At 40.1% G+C, this 16,670-nt stretch overlaps 4 gene segments (V, D, J or C); all 4 read right to left on the minus strand.

Annotated features, from left to right (window-relative positions):
- LOC116057309 overlaps positions 1 to 16,670 on the minus strand; it is a 79,185-nt gene that overhangs the window by 45,852 nt on the left and 16,663 nt on the right.
- Positions 2,147 to 3,099, minus strand: LOC116057318. The segment is given in 2 exon segments: positions 2,147 to 2,780; positions 2,872 to 3,099. Coding segments are annotated over 2 exon segments (360 nt in total).
- LOC116057317 lies at positions 11,049 to 11,898 on the minus strand. The segment is given in 2 exon segments: positions 11,049 to 11,682; positions 11,755 to 11,898. Coding segments are annotated over 2 exon segments (360 nt in total).
- Positions 11,937 to 12,892, minus strand: LOC116057314. The segment is given in 2 exon segments: positions 11,937 to 12,364; positions 12,689 to 12,892. Coding segments are annotated over 2 exon segments (378 nt in total).

Below are 16,670 nucleotides of genomic sequence, written 5' to 3' on the forward strand. Positions count from 1 at the left end.
GGTTCTAATTTAAGGTCATATATGTTGATAGAGGTTGGAGTAGTTTTTGTATGAAGGAGAAAGAAAGAACAGTCACTGTGCTAAGCTGGCTGCACAGTAATACACTGCACTGTGCTGAAATCCAGATAGTCTGAATATTAAAGAGACGTTCTTTGCTGCATCTCCACTCAAATCTCCAGAGATATTAAAATGTTCTTTATATGGCTCTTCCTTTGTGACATCTCTGTAGTACAAATATCCAATGAGTTTCATAGCCGTGTCTCCAGGTGAGCGCTGGTACCAATACATTAACCTGTAGTCAGGTTTATCATGGCTGCAGAATATCTGCACTTTGTCTCCAGGTTTCATGATGAGATCAGAGGGAGACTGACGGACATCAAGACCCAGACAGACACCTAGGCAGAGAAAGATAAATTATATACATTGTGATAGATCAATCAAACATTTCCACATTCCTTGAATTGATGAAGTCATTACCTGAGAGGCAGCCGAAAACTAGAAGGCATATCATTTTATCTTCGTCAACATAGAAGATATATATTTTTAAGTCTTTAGATGACGTGTACAACTGTGTGACGGGAGTTTTAAGGATGTCGGTTTCTGATCACACTGATCGTCACTGTTTGTGATGAGAATCAACTTATGGCTCTGCTGAGATGACTGAGGTTTAAAGAGGAAAAGGAAGTGATGCAGAAACATGGTCACTGTACACATGTTGGCAAAGATGAAAACCTCAAAGTAAATGCAGCTGGCTGGGAGGAGTTCCCCCCCCGAGTTCAGAATCATGTTTAATATTTCTGTGAATTGTGGCACTGCATCAACACTGTTCTAATCTTCACACTGTAATGTAAAACCGATTTATTGATAAGCTACAAAACCAACAATGAGATGGATCAGAATAAACTTGGGCTGAGTATCTGCATCCGTGTGTTTTTAATGGGGGCGTAACGATACATCGATCTAGATCAATATATGGATTCAATCCTCAACGATCCAATATTATCGATACAAAGTGAAAATATCGATACAGATCGTCATCTTTAAGACGCACCTTTATTTTGAAATTTTCTTTAAATTTATTAAAAAGAGAAGTTTGTCTTTAATTTAAATTTCTGGAAGAGCTTAGTAATGAAATAGTCAAATCATATTTTAGTTGCTTTTTGTAAATATACCTATATAAATGTAACTGATTGTGTTAAATGGGCTTATGGTATCGTCTCGTATCGGTCGCAGGCCCCTGAATTAAATCAAATCATATCGTGGCAGACTTTGTGATATCAATAAATATCGTTGAAGAAGAATCAATATAATTTCTGTGAGAAAACGTATGATTTACACCCCTAGTGTTTAACAGATTATGGTTATTTAGAAAGCACAGCCCCTATAGGATTATGAAATACAGTATTTTATGCCCGCATGCACCTTGATGTATTTTCATATAAATAAAGTAGAGTGTTTGTGTTCTACTAGTGGAATATATCAATTGTGCTTAAATAACGTGCCTTGTTGAATTAGACTGAAGAGATAAGATATAAACAGTGTCACATTAGTTAATGTCAGTCTGATTGCATCAAACCAAAATACAACCACAGTAGCAGGTGTCTGGGAGCTTGTCTTATTCAAAACCACTGATGATAAAGAATTGTGTGGAGTTTTTGTTAGGTTCAGAGGGGATATTTGTCAGCGTGCTTTGCTAGCTGCACAGTAGTACACTGCACCCTGCTCAGGTCCAACCACTTGGATGATTAGAGAGGCGTTCTTTGCTGCATCTCCACCCAAATCTCCAGAGATATTAAAATGTTCTTTATATGGCTCTTCCTTTGTGTCAGTGTTGTAGTTCAAATATCCAATGAGTTTCATAGCCGTGTCTCCAGGTGAGCGCTGGTACCAGAGCATCACCCTGTAGTCAGTTTTATCATGGCTGCAGAATATCTGCACTTTGTCTCCAGATTTGGTGATGAGATCAGAGGGAGACTGACGGACATCAAGACTCAGACAGACACCTAGGCAGAGAAAATAAAGAACGTATTTATTGTGATAGATTATAAATTTAAAACAGTCATTTCCACATTCATACAGTAGGATCTAATTGTATTTAAGTCATTACCTGCTAGGCAACAGAAAAAAAGAAAACGGATCATTTTGACTTGCTCAAAATGAATACGTTACTCAAACACCTTTTTAGATTACTTTTCCGAAGTATGTATCATAGAGTTTTAGAGGTGTAAGTCGCTGACAATAATATCAACCTGGGTCCTGTGAGTGATGGAGATCCAAATGAGGCGTCTACTGAAACGGAAAAGGAAGTGAAGATGAAACGGCATCACTGTATAACGTCTGACAGACGATGGCAGCGAATCAAGAGCAGCTGGCTGGGAGGGGTTCTTATTCAAAACCATACATGTTGATAAAAGTTGGTTGAGAGTTTTTGTCTAAGGGAGAGGGGATGTTCAGTCAGTGTGCATAGCTAGCTGCACAGTAGTACACCGCACTGTGCTCAGGGGCCTTCAGGTTGTATATAACCAGAGAGCCGTTCTTTGCTCTGTCTCCACTCATATCTCCAGTGATGTTAAAATGCTCTTCGAAAGACTTCTCATGCTCTATGTTGCTGTAATACACATGTCCAATGCGTTTCAGAGCTCTGTCTCCAGCGGATTTCTGGTACCACTGCATGAGTGTGTAGTCGGTCCTTTCATGGCTGCAGACCAGCTCGACTTTGTCTCCAGGTCTTCTGAGAAGTTCTGGAGGAGTTTGGTAGACTTCAACACCCAGACAAACACCTAGAAAGAAGACAGACAGAGGGAAAGAAAATGAATGAACCACATAGAAACTTTAGATCAAGTGGTATTCCTGAATTAAAAAAATGATTACCAATAAGCCAAGAGAAAAGGAATAATGTTGGCATGTTGTCCTCCTGTCTGCCTGAATGAACACAAAACACTGAGTGGCTCTAAGTGCTTGACTCAAACAACAGTTCACTAGACTCTTTTATTAATGCCCTCCTCTGTAACCAGCTACATCATATTTCCTAGTGCTTCATGAGTTGAACTGAAGAGTATTTCTGGAACTCCAGCGCCGCCTGCTGGAACGATATAAAAGCAAACATTTGGTTCCTAATCTTCTCACCAAATGTGTTGGCAACCAGTTATTGTTCAGCTGCTCATACTTGTCACATCACTGTGTTTACTGACGGCACAGAAGTACACAGCGCTGTCCTCTGTTATGAAAAACATCTTTGTTGTGGCTGCAGTTCATCTCTGCAGATTGGGAAACATAACGCCAACTGATTTCAGGGTGTTGGGTCACATCCTGGCACTGACCTGTGTGGAGAAAATACAACATTAAATATAAGTAGTTTTCCTTTTAGTTAATTTTGAAAAGTTATTATTAATGTACATATTAATAAAATCCTAATATTTTAACTATTAGGTCAATATTTTCCTATGCTGGATTCTCATGTAGACAAAAAAATTCAAATCATTTTTAAGTCTACTATTACTGAATCTTTGTTAGCCCTGATTTATAGTCAGAATTTGAGACTGCATGTATAGATCTTCATCAGCCTGTTTTCGTGTTAGTAAATACACTGGATAACAATAAAGCTATCTCTTTCACTTTACAAAAATATTCATTTTTAGCCTTGTCCTTGAAGCCACAGAGACGAGACTACAAATGTAATGAGAACTTGAGTCATAATAGTGATCCTGTTAACATGAGATGCCGCCACAGCAGACCTGATGAATGTCTGAGGCTGCTTTTTATAATGGGAGGTGGGAGGTTAAAGGCATCGCTCTACAGAAAGACCTCCCATTCTAATTTCGGATCTTAATCAGAAGAGAGACCAACATTGGTTAGACTGGCTTATTCCAGGTGCACGGAGGCACTGTGAGCTTTAATGCAGAGATAAAAAAATGAGCGAGATGATGAGGTTTTTGTACTGAGGAGCAGTGATATGTAGCACTGTGTAACTAGCAGCACAGAAGTACACTGCACTGCTGTTCAGGCTGAGTTTTTCAATTGTTAATGTGCAGTTTTGGTCTTTATTTGCATTCCCTTCTATCTTCACTTATATTGCGATTTCAATATGATTCACGATATTGAAGGGAATGGTCATGTTTGTATCATTATTCTCATTTTTATTGACTAATATTAAATCTTAAAAAATTAAAATGATTATAGTGTGGGTTTTGCAAGGATCTGTACCAAACAAAGATGTTTTCTGCAGCACTACAATACTTCATTCAGAGTGGTTTGACACACATTTAGCCTTTAACAAATATCGCGCCCCTCTGTGATTTGGATATTGCACTAGTCCATATTGCGATTTGGATAAAATTGCGATTAATTGTGCAGCCCTAGCCCCGACAGTGCGTTAACTTTACATTAAGTGAATGAAAATCGTTATTTACAATCATTTATGACTGCTCCAGTCAGTCATTTCTGACCATACTGTTTAAACCAAACATAAATCCTGTATGTACTGACCGCTCCCAACATGTCAGAGTCCAGTCATTTAAATCTGCGGCCCTCAGTCTGTCCACTGGTCTTCCTCAAGGATCAATTTTAGGAACTTTGTTCTCACTTTATATAAATAACCTCCCGTTCGTAGAGGTCGACCGATATGGTTTTTCTCTGGCCGATGCCCATCTTTAGAAATCAGGGTCAGCCGATGGCCGATTAATGCTGCCGATTTATTTTGGCCGATATGTGCTTGTTTTTAAACCTCTATTTGAAAGATAAAATGTAACACTAATATACACAGAATTTCTCAACAAAAACATTTATTGAACACTTCACCAATCTACACTTGTATACTTGAATTAAAAATGTATAATGTAAAAACAGACTGTATATTGTATAAATAATGTATGAAAAATATATTAAATAAACGAAACAGGTAAGAAGAAAATAAACTTTTTCAATGAAAAAAATAAAGTTTAGTGCACTTAGCAGCATTTATTAAACTTCTGAGAATACAAATCTGCAAGCTTCACAGAAAGTGACCTGTTATTATTAATCTCAACACTATTTCCTCCTAACTCCTGTTGAATCACATCAGACTAGGGCTCTCTAAAGTCAGTTCTTGTTCACCTTGTTTGTTAGATCATTGTTCATTTGTTGAAGTGTTGTATCTGTGTTTTGGGGACCCTACTGTTACATGTCCAGTTGACCTCATTAGGATCTTATCTGAGCACATTTCTGTCATTCAAACAACTCTTAGTTGTAATTTAAAATTCGTCCAGCCAATTTAATAAAATTAAGGGTTTTATTCGTGCTCGAGTCCATAGATGCAGTTAATGGATACAGGCACGGAGAACTGAAGGCTCTGTTATCAACGATCAGAGCCATAGAGATGGTAAGAGTTGTGACACTCGTTGATCTCACTAGCGGGGTGGTCACGTGGTTCATGTAAGCCTGTATAGTTCCAAACACACGCAGCGCTGTCATGTTCTACTATGGGACTGACAGCAACGATTGCTATATTGAATGGTAAATATAAATAAAAACACATACCCATGTACTTGTTTGATTGTTATTGCATATTTGTAAATGCCAGTTTTACATTTGGAGTGGTAGGGTGACAACTGAAAGCTATGTATAGATACGTTTTTAAGTTTTGGAGGGAAAGCTTCAGCTTCATAGCATGAGTAGCACTAGGCTACTGTCTTGTATTGTCCTTCGTGTCACGGGGCTTGCTTAGTTTATTTACATTTTGTATTAGCCTGTCCAAACGCGTTCGTTCTGATATGTCTGGGACCCCCCCCCCATGCCAGTTCACGTTAAATGACATCACATAGTATGCGAGGGTCACCGGGGGACCCGAAGCTCAACGCCAGGCCAATGCAAAAACGTCAAAAGTAAACTAAGTCCCGGGGACCCGAAGGACAACACAACGGTTAACCTTAACCTTACTACATCTTTTTTAAATCAAAGATGATTCAAGATGTTCTTTTTTGCACATCTAGACTATTGTATTTTCCTTGATTTTGCTTGTAATTCCGATTCACTTACCTGTGGTCAGAGCGATTGAGAAAGCAGAGTAGCAACAGTCCATTCAGCATTTAGTGTCCAGCCCACTTCTTCTGATGAGGCAGGAGTTGACCACACAACCATGATCATTTTAAGGCTAAGCCATACACAAAGTATCACATATATTAAAGAATAACAACTCATTACACTTGGATGAATAAATGAAATGTATTTTTTTTATTAAATAACGAGTGACACAACAAGAACAAGTACAGAAAAAAGGAATACAGTGGAGAAAGGAGACAATTAAAAAAAAAAACAATACAAATAAGATTTACCGCTGGCACCACTGGTTACTTCCTCAACTAAGGTCATAACATCTAGTCCACTGCCAAACACCTTACTGGTAGCCATGGATGTCTTTGGCCTCTCCATCCCCGGCACACCGTCTGCAGCCTCCAGTCGCCTCATATTTCAGCAGCCGTCGCCAGCACCAGCTAGGGCTGCTCGAATATGGAAAGAAATATGATCATAATTATTTCGGTCAATATTGAAATCACGATAATTTAACACGATTACTCGCTGACTTCTGGAAAGATGTTGCAATTATTGAACTTAAACAGTAGAACACGTTAAATAAATCAACAGTAAAAAACAAAAAAAAAAACACAACTGTGAAATTTGCCTTAATACTTTTTCATATTTAAACTTATGTCATTGTCATGTCACTTAATGATATTTTTTGTGTGGAATAATTTGTATTCATACATGTAATCCAACAGCCCTTTCAAGGGTATAATTAAACAAACGCAACCTTATTTCTAGACACACAGTACTCAGCTGACTAGCTAACACCGTCAGGTTCAGCAGATAAAACCTAAATAAAATCCGTCCTTAATCAATCTTAATGATCCTAGTAATCCAACATCAATAACTAACTAAATAAAAGTCGTCAGAGATTCACTACTGGACTTCGTAATTGTTGGTGTAGCGATACCTTCACAGCTGGCGAAGTCAAGCTAACAAACGAGCTAACAAACTAGCAGGCAATCGGTCGGCTACCAAGATAAAAATATATATAATTATGCTGTGGACACATACAAATAAATATCAGTATATGCATCCTAAAGGGCCTCTGATAAAATATAGACAGTTGACAATTCAAAAGAGGTAGCTATTTAATCAACTTACCTCAGAAGTTACTCCACGGCCAGCAATGAAAATGAATGATGTCCCGACACCGTGAATGGATTGTTTGGAACTATGCGAGACTGCATACCCCGGAAGTAGGCGGCAAAAAGCGTACAACGGAGTCCAATGGGAGTGTCGCCACTCTGTCTTTCTCTATCACTCTGGCAACGATTAGCTCCGTTAGCGGTTAGCTCAGTTAGCGGTTAGCTCCGTTATAGGAGTGGATGAGACTGCCACGGACAGGGGTAACAACCAGACTGTGATAAATGACATTCGGGGAGCTTCCACAGCGGTGTGGCCGCGGTGTTTTGTACGGTTTTATTAGTACAGTTAATCCCAAGGCAAGAACACCAGCAACATGCTACTGCTAACGGTAATGTCTGAGCCTGAAGTGGCTGCGCGAGACACACGGCAAGACTTCACAAGGGGAGGGGCTGGAGGCAGCTGGTCTGGGTACTGTCGGTACACGATCCGTTCTGCACATGCGCAAAATGTTCGCGCATGCGCGGTTGTACGAGGATTTACGACACTGCACAATCTGTTCCACGCTTCCGGGCGACAGCCAAGCTAACGTTAGTTTAGCTAACAGCTAATTCGGCTAACCGCTAGCTGATTGTAGCGGTCTGCCGTTAGCCTCCACAGGCAAGCTAACGTTAGTTTAGCTAACAACTAATTTGGCTAACTGCTAGCTGAGACAGCATGTAATAACTTTAAAAGACCCTCAAAATAAAACTTGAAAATAAACGTTGACATATATAACAAACACCTAACATATAAAACAGCTGTTACGTCAGTTCTACTTTACTTGTGCTCATTTAAAATACAATCACTCAATACTTGTCTTTATTGTTATTACTGTGAAGTCTTAATTTAGCTGTAGCCTGCTTTTCCCATTACGTTTGAGTTAACGTTATTTTATTAGACTGAATCTAGCTGTCAGCTAGCGGTTAGCCGAATTAGCTGTTAGTTAAACTAACGTTAGCTTCCCGGTGGAGGCTAGCCATAGGCTAGCGTGGAACAGATTGTGCAGGTCGTATCCTCGGTAAAACAGTATTATCTTGCGCATGTGCAGAACGGATCGTGCAGGCAGAACGGATCGTGTACCGACAGGTACGCTGTAAAAAATGTTGCCTATTCATGTTTTTAACACTAGGCTGCCCGCAGATGCGCCTGCCTATTAATCGGCTTGATATACTGGGATATTGGCCGATGCCGATTATGTTAAAAAAAGCCAAAAATCGGCCGATTAATCGGTCGACCTCTACCCGTTCGTCTGTTCTGATGTTTCTGTGCAGATGTATGCCGATGACATCGTAGTCTATGTTCATGGTAGTGATTAGGGCCGAAACGATTCCTCGAAAAACTCGAATAATTCGATTACAAAAAATCCTCGAAGCAAAATTCTTTGCCTTGAAGCTTTGTTAAATCAATTTAATTAAGGTTGTACTGCTCACTGTGTTTCCGCACAGAGGATTATTACTAGTGCACAACAGGTTGACGCTTCTGCTTCCGGACACAAGACTGACGGCCCAGATTACAAATGAAGGAAGACGAAAATAGCGAGGGTCTAAGAGAAGAGACAGAGAAAGTTTGGGATCATTTTAAGCTGCAGACATGCTGCTAACATCATCTCTGTAGAAAACATTCAGTGTACTCATCCATTCCCGACACAAGGTAATAAACGTCTGCTGCTCTCATCCACCGCGCTGTTTTACACAACTAGCCTACAGCATGCTACTCTGCAAATAGCCATGTTTTACCAACAAGCTAAAACGAAAGCTGTCGGTTTGTAGTCTGACTGTTTATTAGTTTGCTACTTATCTTTGGAAACTTAGCTGCTGCCGGAGACAAACCGGCTCCTCCCCCCAGCATGGCCACTTAATATGCACGTGAATGACGTCATCATGCCGGTGATGTCTGCATTCTTTATTCTTTCTCCTCACTGTGTATTAGGCTTCTGAAAATGTGTCCCCCAGAACAGTGTAGCTGAATAGCCCTGCTGTAAGCTTTGTACAGTCACATTTACCCTCTGGTTAGTGAACAGCTCTTTTGCATATCCAGTGCAAAGAGCCAGAGGCAAGAAGGGGAAGGGGGTGAAAAATATTAACATTTGGGCCACCAAAAATGTACTTTTTTTTTTTTAAGGGTCTTGGAAACCTGTCTTTTGTGTATATATCCAAAAGACAGGTTTCCTTTTTTTTAATAATAAAAATGTACATGCACTCTATGATCTTCTCACATATCACTTACTGTTTACTAGAGCTTAGATCGGCCCAAAAAATCAAGCCCGAACCTGCCCGAGCCCGAGCACGTTGTGTCCGAGCCCGGCCCGGCCCGACACATTAACTGTAATTATGAGCCCGAGCCCGATTTTAAACCCGACACTTTTTTAATACGTGGGCCGTTATAACTGACGTTCTCAACTACAATTCAGAGTTGTTTGAACTACAGAAATCTGTTTAGAATAATGCAACAAGGACGAAGCTTGTAAACTGCGCTGTTTGTTTATTCTGAATGGAACGGATCGCAAATGGATCCGAATGAAGAAACGTAAAAAAAAAGAAACAGTGATGAACAACATATTGTTGTCACTGCCCACGACTTGTTTAAACTGCTTCCATACCTCCGACTTTCCTCCACTCTTGCTCAAAGTTAATTCTCCTGTTTTTCTTTTTTTCTTTACATCTTCAAGCTCCATGTTGCACTTAAGATACACAATACAGCACAGCAGGCCTGGTGTGATGCGTGCGAGAGGAGGAGACTCCGCGCATGAAGTGATGCATTTTGTAACTGCAGCCTAAATTTTGTACACATTTGTTACTTTTATATAGCTTATATATACATATTTATAATATTTCTGATTATGGCATAGCTTTCTCCCCACCCAAATAGGCTAAATAGGTAATGAATAAAAAATAAATAAAAAAAATGCTTGATCAAGGGTCCGGCCTGGGCCGAGGATAGTGGCGGAAATAACGGCCCGAGCCCGACCCGAGGTCGTGTCGGGCTCCACACCCAGAGCCTTGAGCATTTCTGGACGGATCTCATCAATCCCAGGGGCTTTGCCACCAATTGACAACAATCCCCCATCATCCTCCAGTTATTTAGAAAGCACAGCCCCTATAGGATTATGAAATACAGTATTTTATGCCCGCATGCACCTTGATGTATTTTCATATAAATAAAGTAGAGTGTTTGTGTTCTACTAGTGGAATATATCAATTGTGCTTAAATAACGTGCCTTGTTGAATTAGACTGAAGAGATAAGATATAAACAGTGTCACATTAGTTAATGTCAGTCTGATTGCATCAAACCAAAATACAACCACAGTAGCAGGTGTCTGGGAGCTTGTCTTATTCAAAACCACTGATGATAAAGAATTGTGTGGAGTTTTTGTTAGGTTCAGAGGGGATATTTGTCAGCGTGCTTTGCTAGCTGCACAGTAGTACACTGCACCCTGCTCAGGTCCAACCACTTGGATGATTAGAGAGGCGTTTTTTACTGTATTAACCCCCAAATCTCCAGAGATATTAAAATGCTCTTTATATGGCTCTTCCTTTGTGACATCTTTAAAATTCAAATATCCAATGAGTTTCATAGCCGTGTCTCCAGGTGAGCGCTGGTACCAGAGCATCACCCTGTAGTCAGTTTTATCATGGCTGCAGAATATCTGCACTTTGTCTCCAGATTTGGTGATGAGATCAGAGGGAGACTGACGGACATCAAGACTCAGACAGACACCTAGGCAGAGAAAATAAAGAACGTATTTATTGTGATAGATTATACATTTAAAATGAAGTCATTTCCACGTTCATACAGTAGGATCTAATTGTATTTAAGTCATTACCTGCTAGGCAACAGAAAAAAAGAAAACGGATCATTTTGACTTGCTCAAAATGAATACGTTACTCAAACACCTTTTTAGATTACTTTTCCGAAGTATGTATCATAGAGTTTTAGAGGTGTAAGTCGCTGACAATAATATCAACCTGGGTCCTGTGAGTGATGGAGATCCAAATGAGGCGTCTACTGAAACGGAAAAGGAAGTGAAGATGAAACGGCATCACTGTATAACGTCTGACAGACGATGGCAGCGAATCAAGAGCAGCTGGCTGGGAGGGGTTCTTATTCAAAACCATACAGGTTGATAAAAGTTGGTTGAGAGATTTTGTCTAAGGGAGAGGGGATGTTCAGTCAGTGTGCATAGCTAGCTGCACAGTAGTACACCGCACTGTGCTCAGGGGCCTTCAGGTTGTATATAACCAGAGAGCCGTTCTTTGCTCTGTCTCCACTCATATCTCCAGTGATGTTAAAATGCTCTTCGAAAGACTTCTCATGCTCTATGTTGCTGTAATACACATGTCCAATGCGTTTCAGAGCTCTGTCTCCAGCGGATTTCTGGTACCACTGCATGACTGTGTAGTCGGTCCTTTCATGGCTGCAGACCAGCTCGACTTTGTCTCCAGGTCTTCTGAGAAGTTCTGGAGGAGTTTGGTAGACTTCAACACCCAGACAAACACCTAGAAAGAAAATGAATGAACCACATAGAAACTTCAGATCAAGTGGTATTCCTGAATTAAAAAAATGATTACCAATAAGCCAAGAGAAAAGGAATAATGTTGGCATGTTGTCCTCCTGTCTGCCTGAATGAACACAAAACACTGAGTGGCTCTAAGTGCTTGACTCAAACAACAGTTCACTAGACTCTTTTATTAATGCCCTCCTCTGTAACCAGCTACATCATATTTCCTAGTGCTTCATGAGTTGAAGTGAAGAGTATTTCTGGAACTCCAGCGCCGCCTGCTGGAACGATATAAAAGCAAACATTTGGTTCCTAATCCACTCACCAAATGTGTTGGCAACCAGTTATTGTTCAGCTGCTCATACTTGTCACATCACTGTGTTTACTGACGGCACAGAAGTACACAGCGCTGTCCTCAAGCTGCAAGTCTTTCACAGTAAGAGCTCCGCTCTCAGTGTTTTCTTTGATGGCTGAATATTTGGTTTGAGGAACCCCCCCGTAGTCTGGCTGTCCACCAACAACTGTGTAGACAACGAGGGTCATGGTCTCCCCTGGCCGCTGTCTGAACCAGTACATCTGGGTATGAGAAATATCTTTGTTGTGGCTGCAGTTCATCTCTGCAGATTGGGAAACATAACGCCAACTGATTTCAGGGTGTTGGGTCACATCCTGGCACTGACCTGTGTGGAGAAAATACAACATTAAATATAAGTAGTTTTCCTTTTAGTTAATTTTGAAAAGTTATTATTAATGTACAGGGTGTAAAATCCTAATATTTTAACTATTAGGTCAATATTTTCCTATGCTGGATTCTCATGTAGACAAAAAAATTCAAATAATTTTAAGTCTACTATTACTGAATCTTTGTTAGCCCTGATTTATAGTCAGAATTTGAGACTGCATGTATAGATCTACATCAGCCTGTTTTTGTGTTAGTAAATACACTGGATAACAATAAAGCTATCTCTTTCACTTTACAAAAATATTCATTTTTAGCCTTGTACCTTGAAGCCACAGAGACGAGACTACAAATGTAATGAGAACTTGAGTCATAATAGTGATCCTGTTAACATGAGATGCCGCCACAGCAGACCTGATGAATGTCTGAGGCTGCTTTTTATAATGGGAGGTGGGAGGTTAAAGGCACTGCTCTACAGAAAGACCTCCCATTCTAATTTCGGATCTTAATCAGAAGAGAGACCAACATTGGTTAGACTGGCTTATTCCAGGTGCACGGAGGCACTGTGAGCTTTAATGCAGAGATAAAAAAATGAGCGAGATGAGGAGGTTTTTGTACTGAGGAGCAGTGATATGCAGCACTGTGTAACTAGCAGCACAGAAGTACACTGCACTGCTGTTCAGGCTGAGTTTTTCAGTTGTTAATGTGCAGTTTTGGTCTTTATCTGCACTCCCTTCTATCTTCACACCCAGTCCAGCCTCTGGGTTTCCACTGGTTGTAAACATGTATCCCAGGAACTGCAGTTGTCTGTTCGATTGCTTGTACCAGAGGATTCGGTTGTAGCTGTCAATACTGTGTGAACAGTGGATTTTGGCTGTTTCTTTGGGTTCGTTGAACACATGAGCTGGAGTCTGGTGGACTTTGTCACTGAGAGAGGAACCTGTGGAAAAAGCACCAACAGAAAACACACATTTGTATATAAGTCTGAGTCCTCATGTAAGTAAAAGAACAAGAGTTTTAGATAATAAACCTGTACAAATTGTTTTGAAAACTTACATGAACTTACCTGAAACCAGTATGACATTGAGGGCTATGCAGAAGACTACAATCATCTTGTTGTGTTTAAAGACTGAATTTTAGAACCTTGTTATGCGTACTGTGTTTTCATCACTGTAGTTCTACTGATTATTGCTGGGTAAACCCTCCCATCAGGAAATCCAACTTTTTTAGTCTGGGTGGTGTGATAATGCATTGTCTTCCTCTTGAACTGACACTACACACCACACTGACATACTGTACTGCCACCCAGGGGCGCTGCCAGCAATTTTGGGCCCCATGAAAAATGAAATTGGGTCCCCTCTGCGCAGCTGTTGTCACCACATCTCTAGGACCTAACTGTCCCATCAAAAGCTTTACATAACTCTAATTAAAGGCTTGCAACTGTCTTGCTTCTTGTAGTCCAATACTAGTACTAGCACAATATTTACTGCTGGTGATTTGTACATGCATGCAAGCCTAGTATGCAGTTCACTATTTGATGCATAAATAAAAGCAACCATAAAAAATGTGCTGAAGGCCATCTTTTACAGTCTCAATGTATTTTTATTGTAAAATTTGACAAAATGGAAAATTCTCTTAACAAAATTATTATTATTATAATTATTAATGAAAGATTTAAAAAAAAAAGAAAAACGAACAAACTTAAATATATATTAACTTTTCCATCAAAATAAATTAACATCATCCTCTCAAAACAATGAAAACAGCAGATTTTTTAACTTATGCCAACAAGAAAATAAAGTAGACATGTAAAATGGAATTTCCACACCAGGGTTATTATAGTGCTACAAAACAGATGAAGTGATCACTAAATCAAAAGATTTTGAGGTTTGGAATATGGTCATAACAAACTAACCGTACCAGTAACATCAAATTAAAAGGTATGAATAAGAACAAAGGACTCCTGGAAACCCCAACTTTTCTCTCAAATAACAGGCATGTCATTGAACACAATGTTGCTCACCTTCTTCACTGGGACAGGGAGGGCCACAGTTAGGGGGAGACTGGGGTGCTGCTGACTCATCTGTTGTTAAGTCTGCTAAAAGGGGCAGGGACAATGATTTAATATGAATATCTTGCTAAACGTTTCCCTGCACTGATTAAATGGTGATTAAATGTTAGCTAACACTAGTCTGTAGCTAGCTAGCTAGCTTACTTCACTATGGACAACAGGTTAATACCACTCACAGACCCACCTACCCACGTTTCTTGGTGAAAAACTGGGTTACAGTTTGACACTCTTTCCTTTGTCTTTCCTCTCTCTCTTTTCTCTCTTTCATTTTTTGAAAACCAGATTTTGTTTTAACGTTACTCGGCAACATTGTGGTCACTGTAGTTCTGGCGCATCTACTGACTGCAACTAAACGCCGTCACTGAGTGCTCTAAGGCAGGACCAAACCATTTCATGCAGATACAGGGGGTTGGTCGGTCAATATGGATGTTTACTTTTTGGTCAATGGGGATATTTAACTTTTACTGCCAAAAACAAGTACAAACAAAGAGATCATTAATTTTATTATTATATTTGAAATATATATACTGAAGGATGATGGTTTAATACTTTTAAATTAGTTTTTACCTATTTTTGGGGCCCCTGTCAGTCATGGGCCCTTGGAATTGTCCTAACTTTTCCCCCCTATACGGCGCCCCTGCTGTCACCTTATGACAGGAAACAATATGACAGAGACCTGAAATGAACCCTGAAATCCAGGCATATCGGCACATTTGAGTATGTCTGTTAGTTAGGAGTAGAGCAGAAGTTTGGCTTTAATTAAGGAAGCAGTGCACTTTTTTTATTTTTTATTTTGTGAGAATGTTAAGTTTGCCCTGACTAGGGCTGCACGATATGAGGAAAATATCTAATTGCGATTATTTTGACTGATATTGCGATTGCAATATGATTCACGATATTGAAGGGAATGGTCATGTTTGTATCATTATTCTCATTTTCATTGACTAATATTAAATCTTAAAAAATTAAAATGATTATAGTGTGATTTTTGCAAGGATCTGTACCAAACAAAGATGTTTTCTGTAGTCTGGTGCCTGGAGTCAGGAGGAAGCAGCATGAGATCATAGATTGGGCAACTTGTTGACATGGTGTCAAAGTTTGGAAATACGCCTTTAACATAGTGCCTGATTTGAAGATATCGAAAGTGATGAGAATTTGGTAAATTAAATTTTGTTGTCAGCTGACCAAATGAATCAAAATGTTTGTCTACATATAGGTCTCCGAGGGCAAAAAGTCCCCCCCCCTCTCCAGTCTACAAACACCCTATCTGCCTGGGATGGTAAGAATGAATGGTTATGGCATATAGGATTGTGTACAGTATTCGGCAGCTTGCAAACGCTTCTTATCTGATTGATTCAAGATCCTAAGGGAGTTTCTCAGAATAAAGTTGTTACCAATAAGTTTACAAGGAGACTCTGTCTTACAAAAAAGTAAGGTGCAAAGGGAAGAGCCTTGTACCGCTCTGGCTTCAATGTTTAACCACAGGGGAGAGCTGTTAGGAGCCTCACCGGGCTGACTCTGCCGCCAGTACATCAAGGCCCTAGCATTAGCTGCCCAATAGTAATTCCTGAATACGGGGAGACCAAAACCCCCCCTACTCTGTAGGCTTTTGCAGGTGTGCTTTAGATATGTAATGCACCTTGTACCCCCAAATAAAAGGAAAGACAATTGAGTCTAGTTTCTTAAAAAATGCTGAGGTGAAAAAGATTGGCAATTCTGAAATAAGTACAAAAACCTAGGAACCACCATGGACAGTGGCAGAGTTGTCCATTTCTCTATGTTGCTTTTTAGCTTCAAGATCATATCAGCATAGTTAAGTTTAAATAATTGCTTAGGGTCACGGGTATTTTAGCCCTAGATACGTGAAGGCTGCAGATCGTATCAAAAGGCCACGTGAAGTGATCTTTCACTAGTGTAAATGGCAGCGCGTCAAGAAAACGTGGGTCTAAACTGTTTGATAGGGCCATGAACTCACTCTTTCCCCAGTTGATTGTATAGCCAGAGAGTTCGCCAAATGAGTTAATGAAGTCAAGCAAAGTGGGAACAGACGTCTCTGGGTCCGAGAGATATAATAGTGTATCGTCTGCGTAAAGACCCACCCGACTTTCCATTTCGCCTATCTTAATGCCCTTGATGCCAGGATGACTCCTGATCCCCATCGCAAGGGGCTCTAGGGCCACATCGAAGAGCAGGGCTGTAACGGCGAACAGTGGGTCACCCTGCCTGACTCTGCGGT

Source organism: Sander lucioperca, chromosome 18 (assembly GCF_008315115.2).
Source record: "Sander lucioperca isolate FBNREF2018 chromosome 18, SLUC_FBN_1.2, whole genome shotgun sequence".
Taxonomy (NCBI): domain Eukaryota; kingdom Metazoa; phylum Chordata; class Actinopteri; order Perciformes; family Percidae; genus Sander; species Sander lucioperca.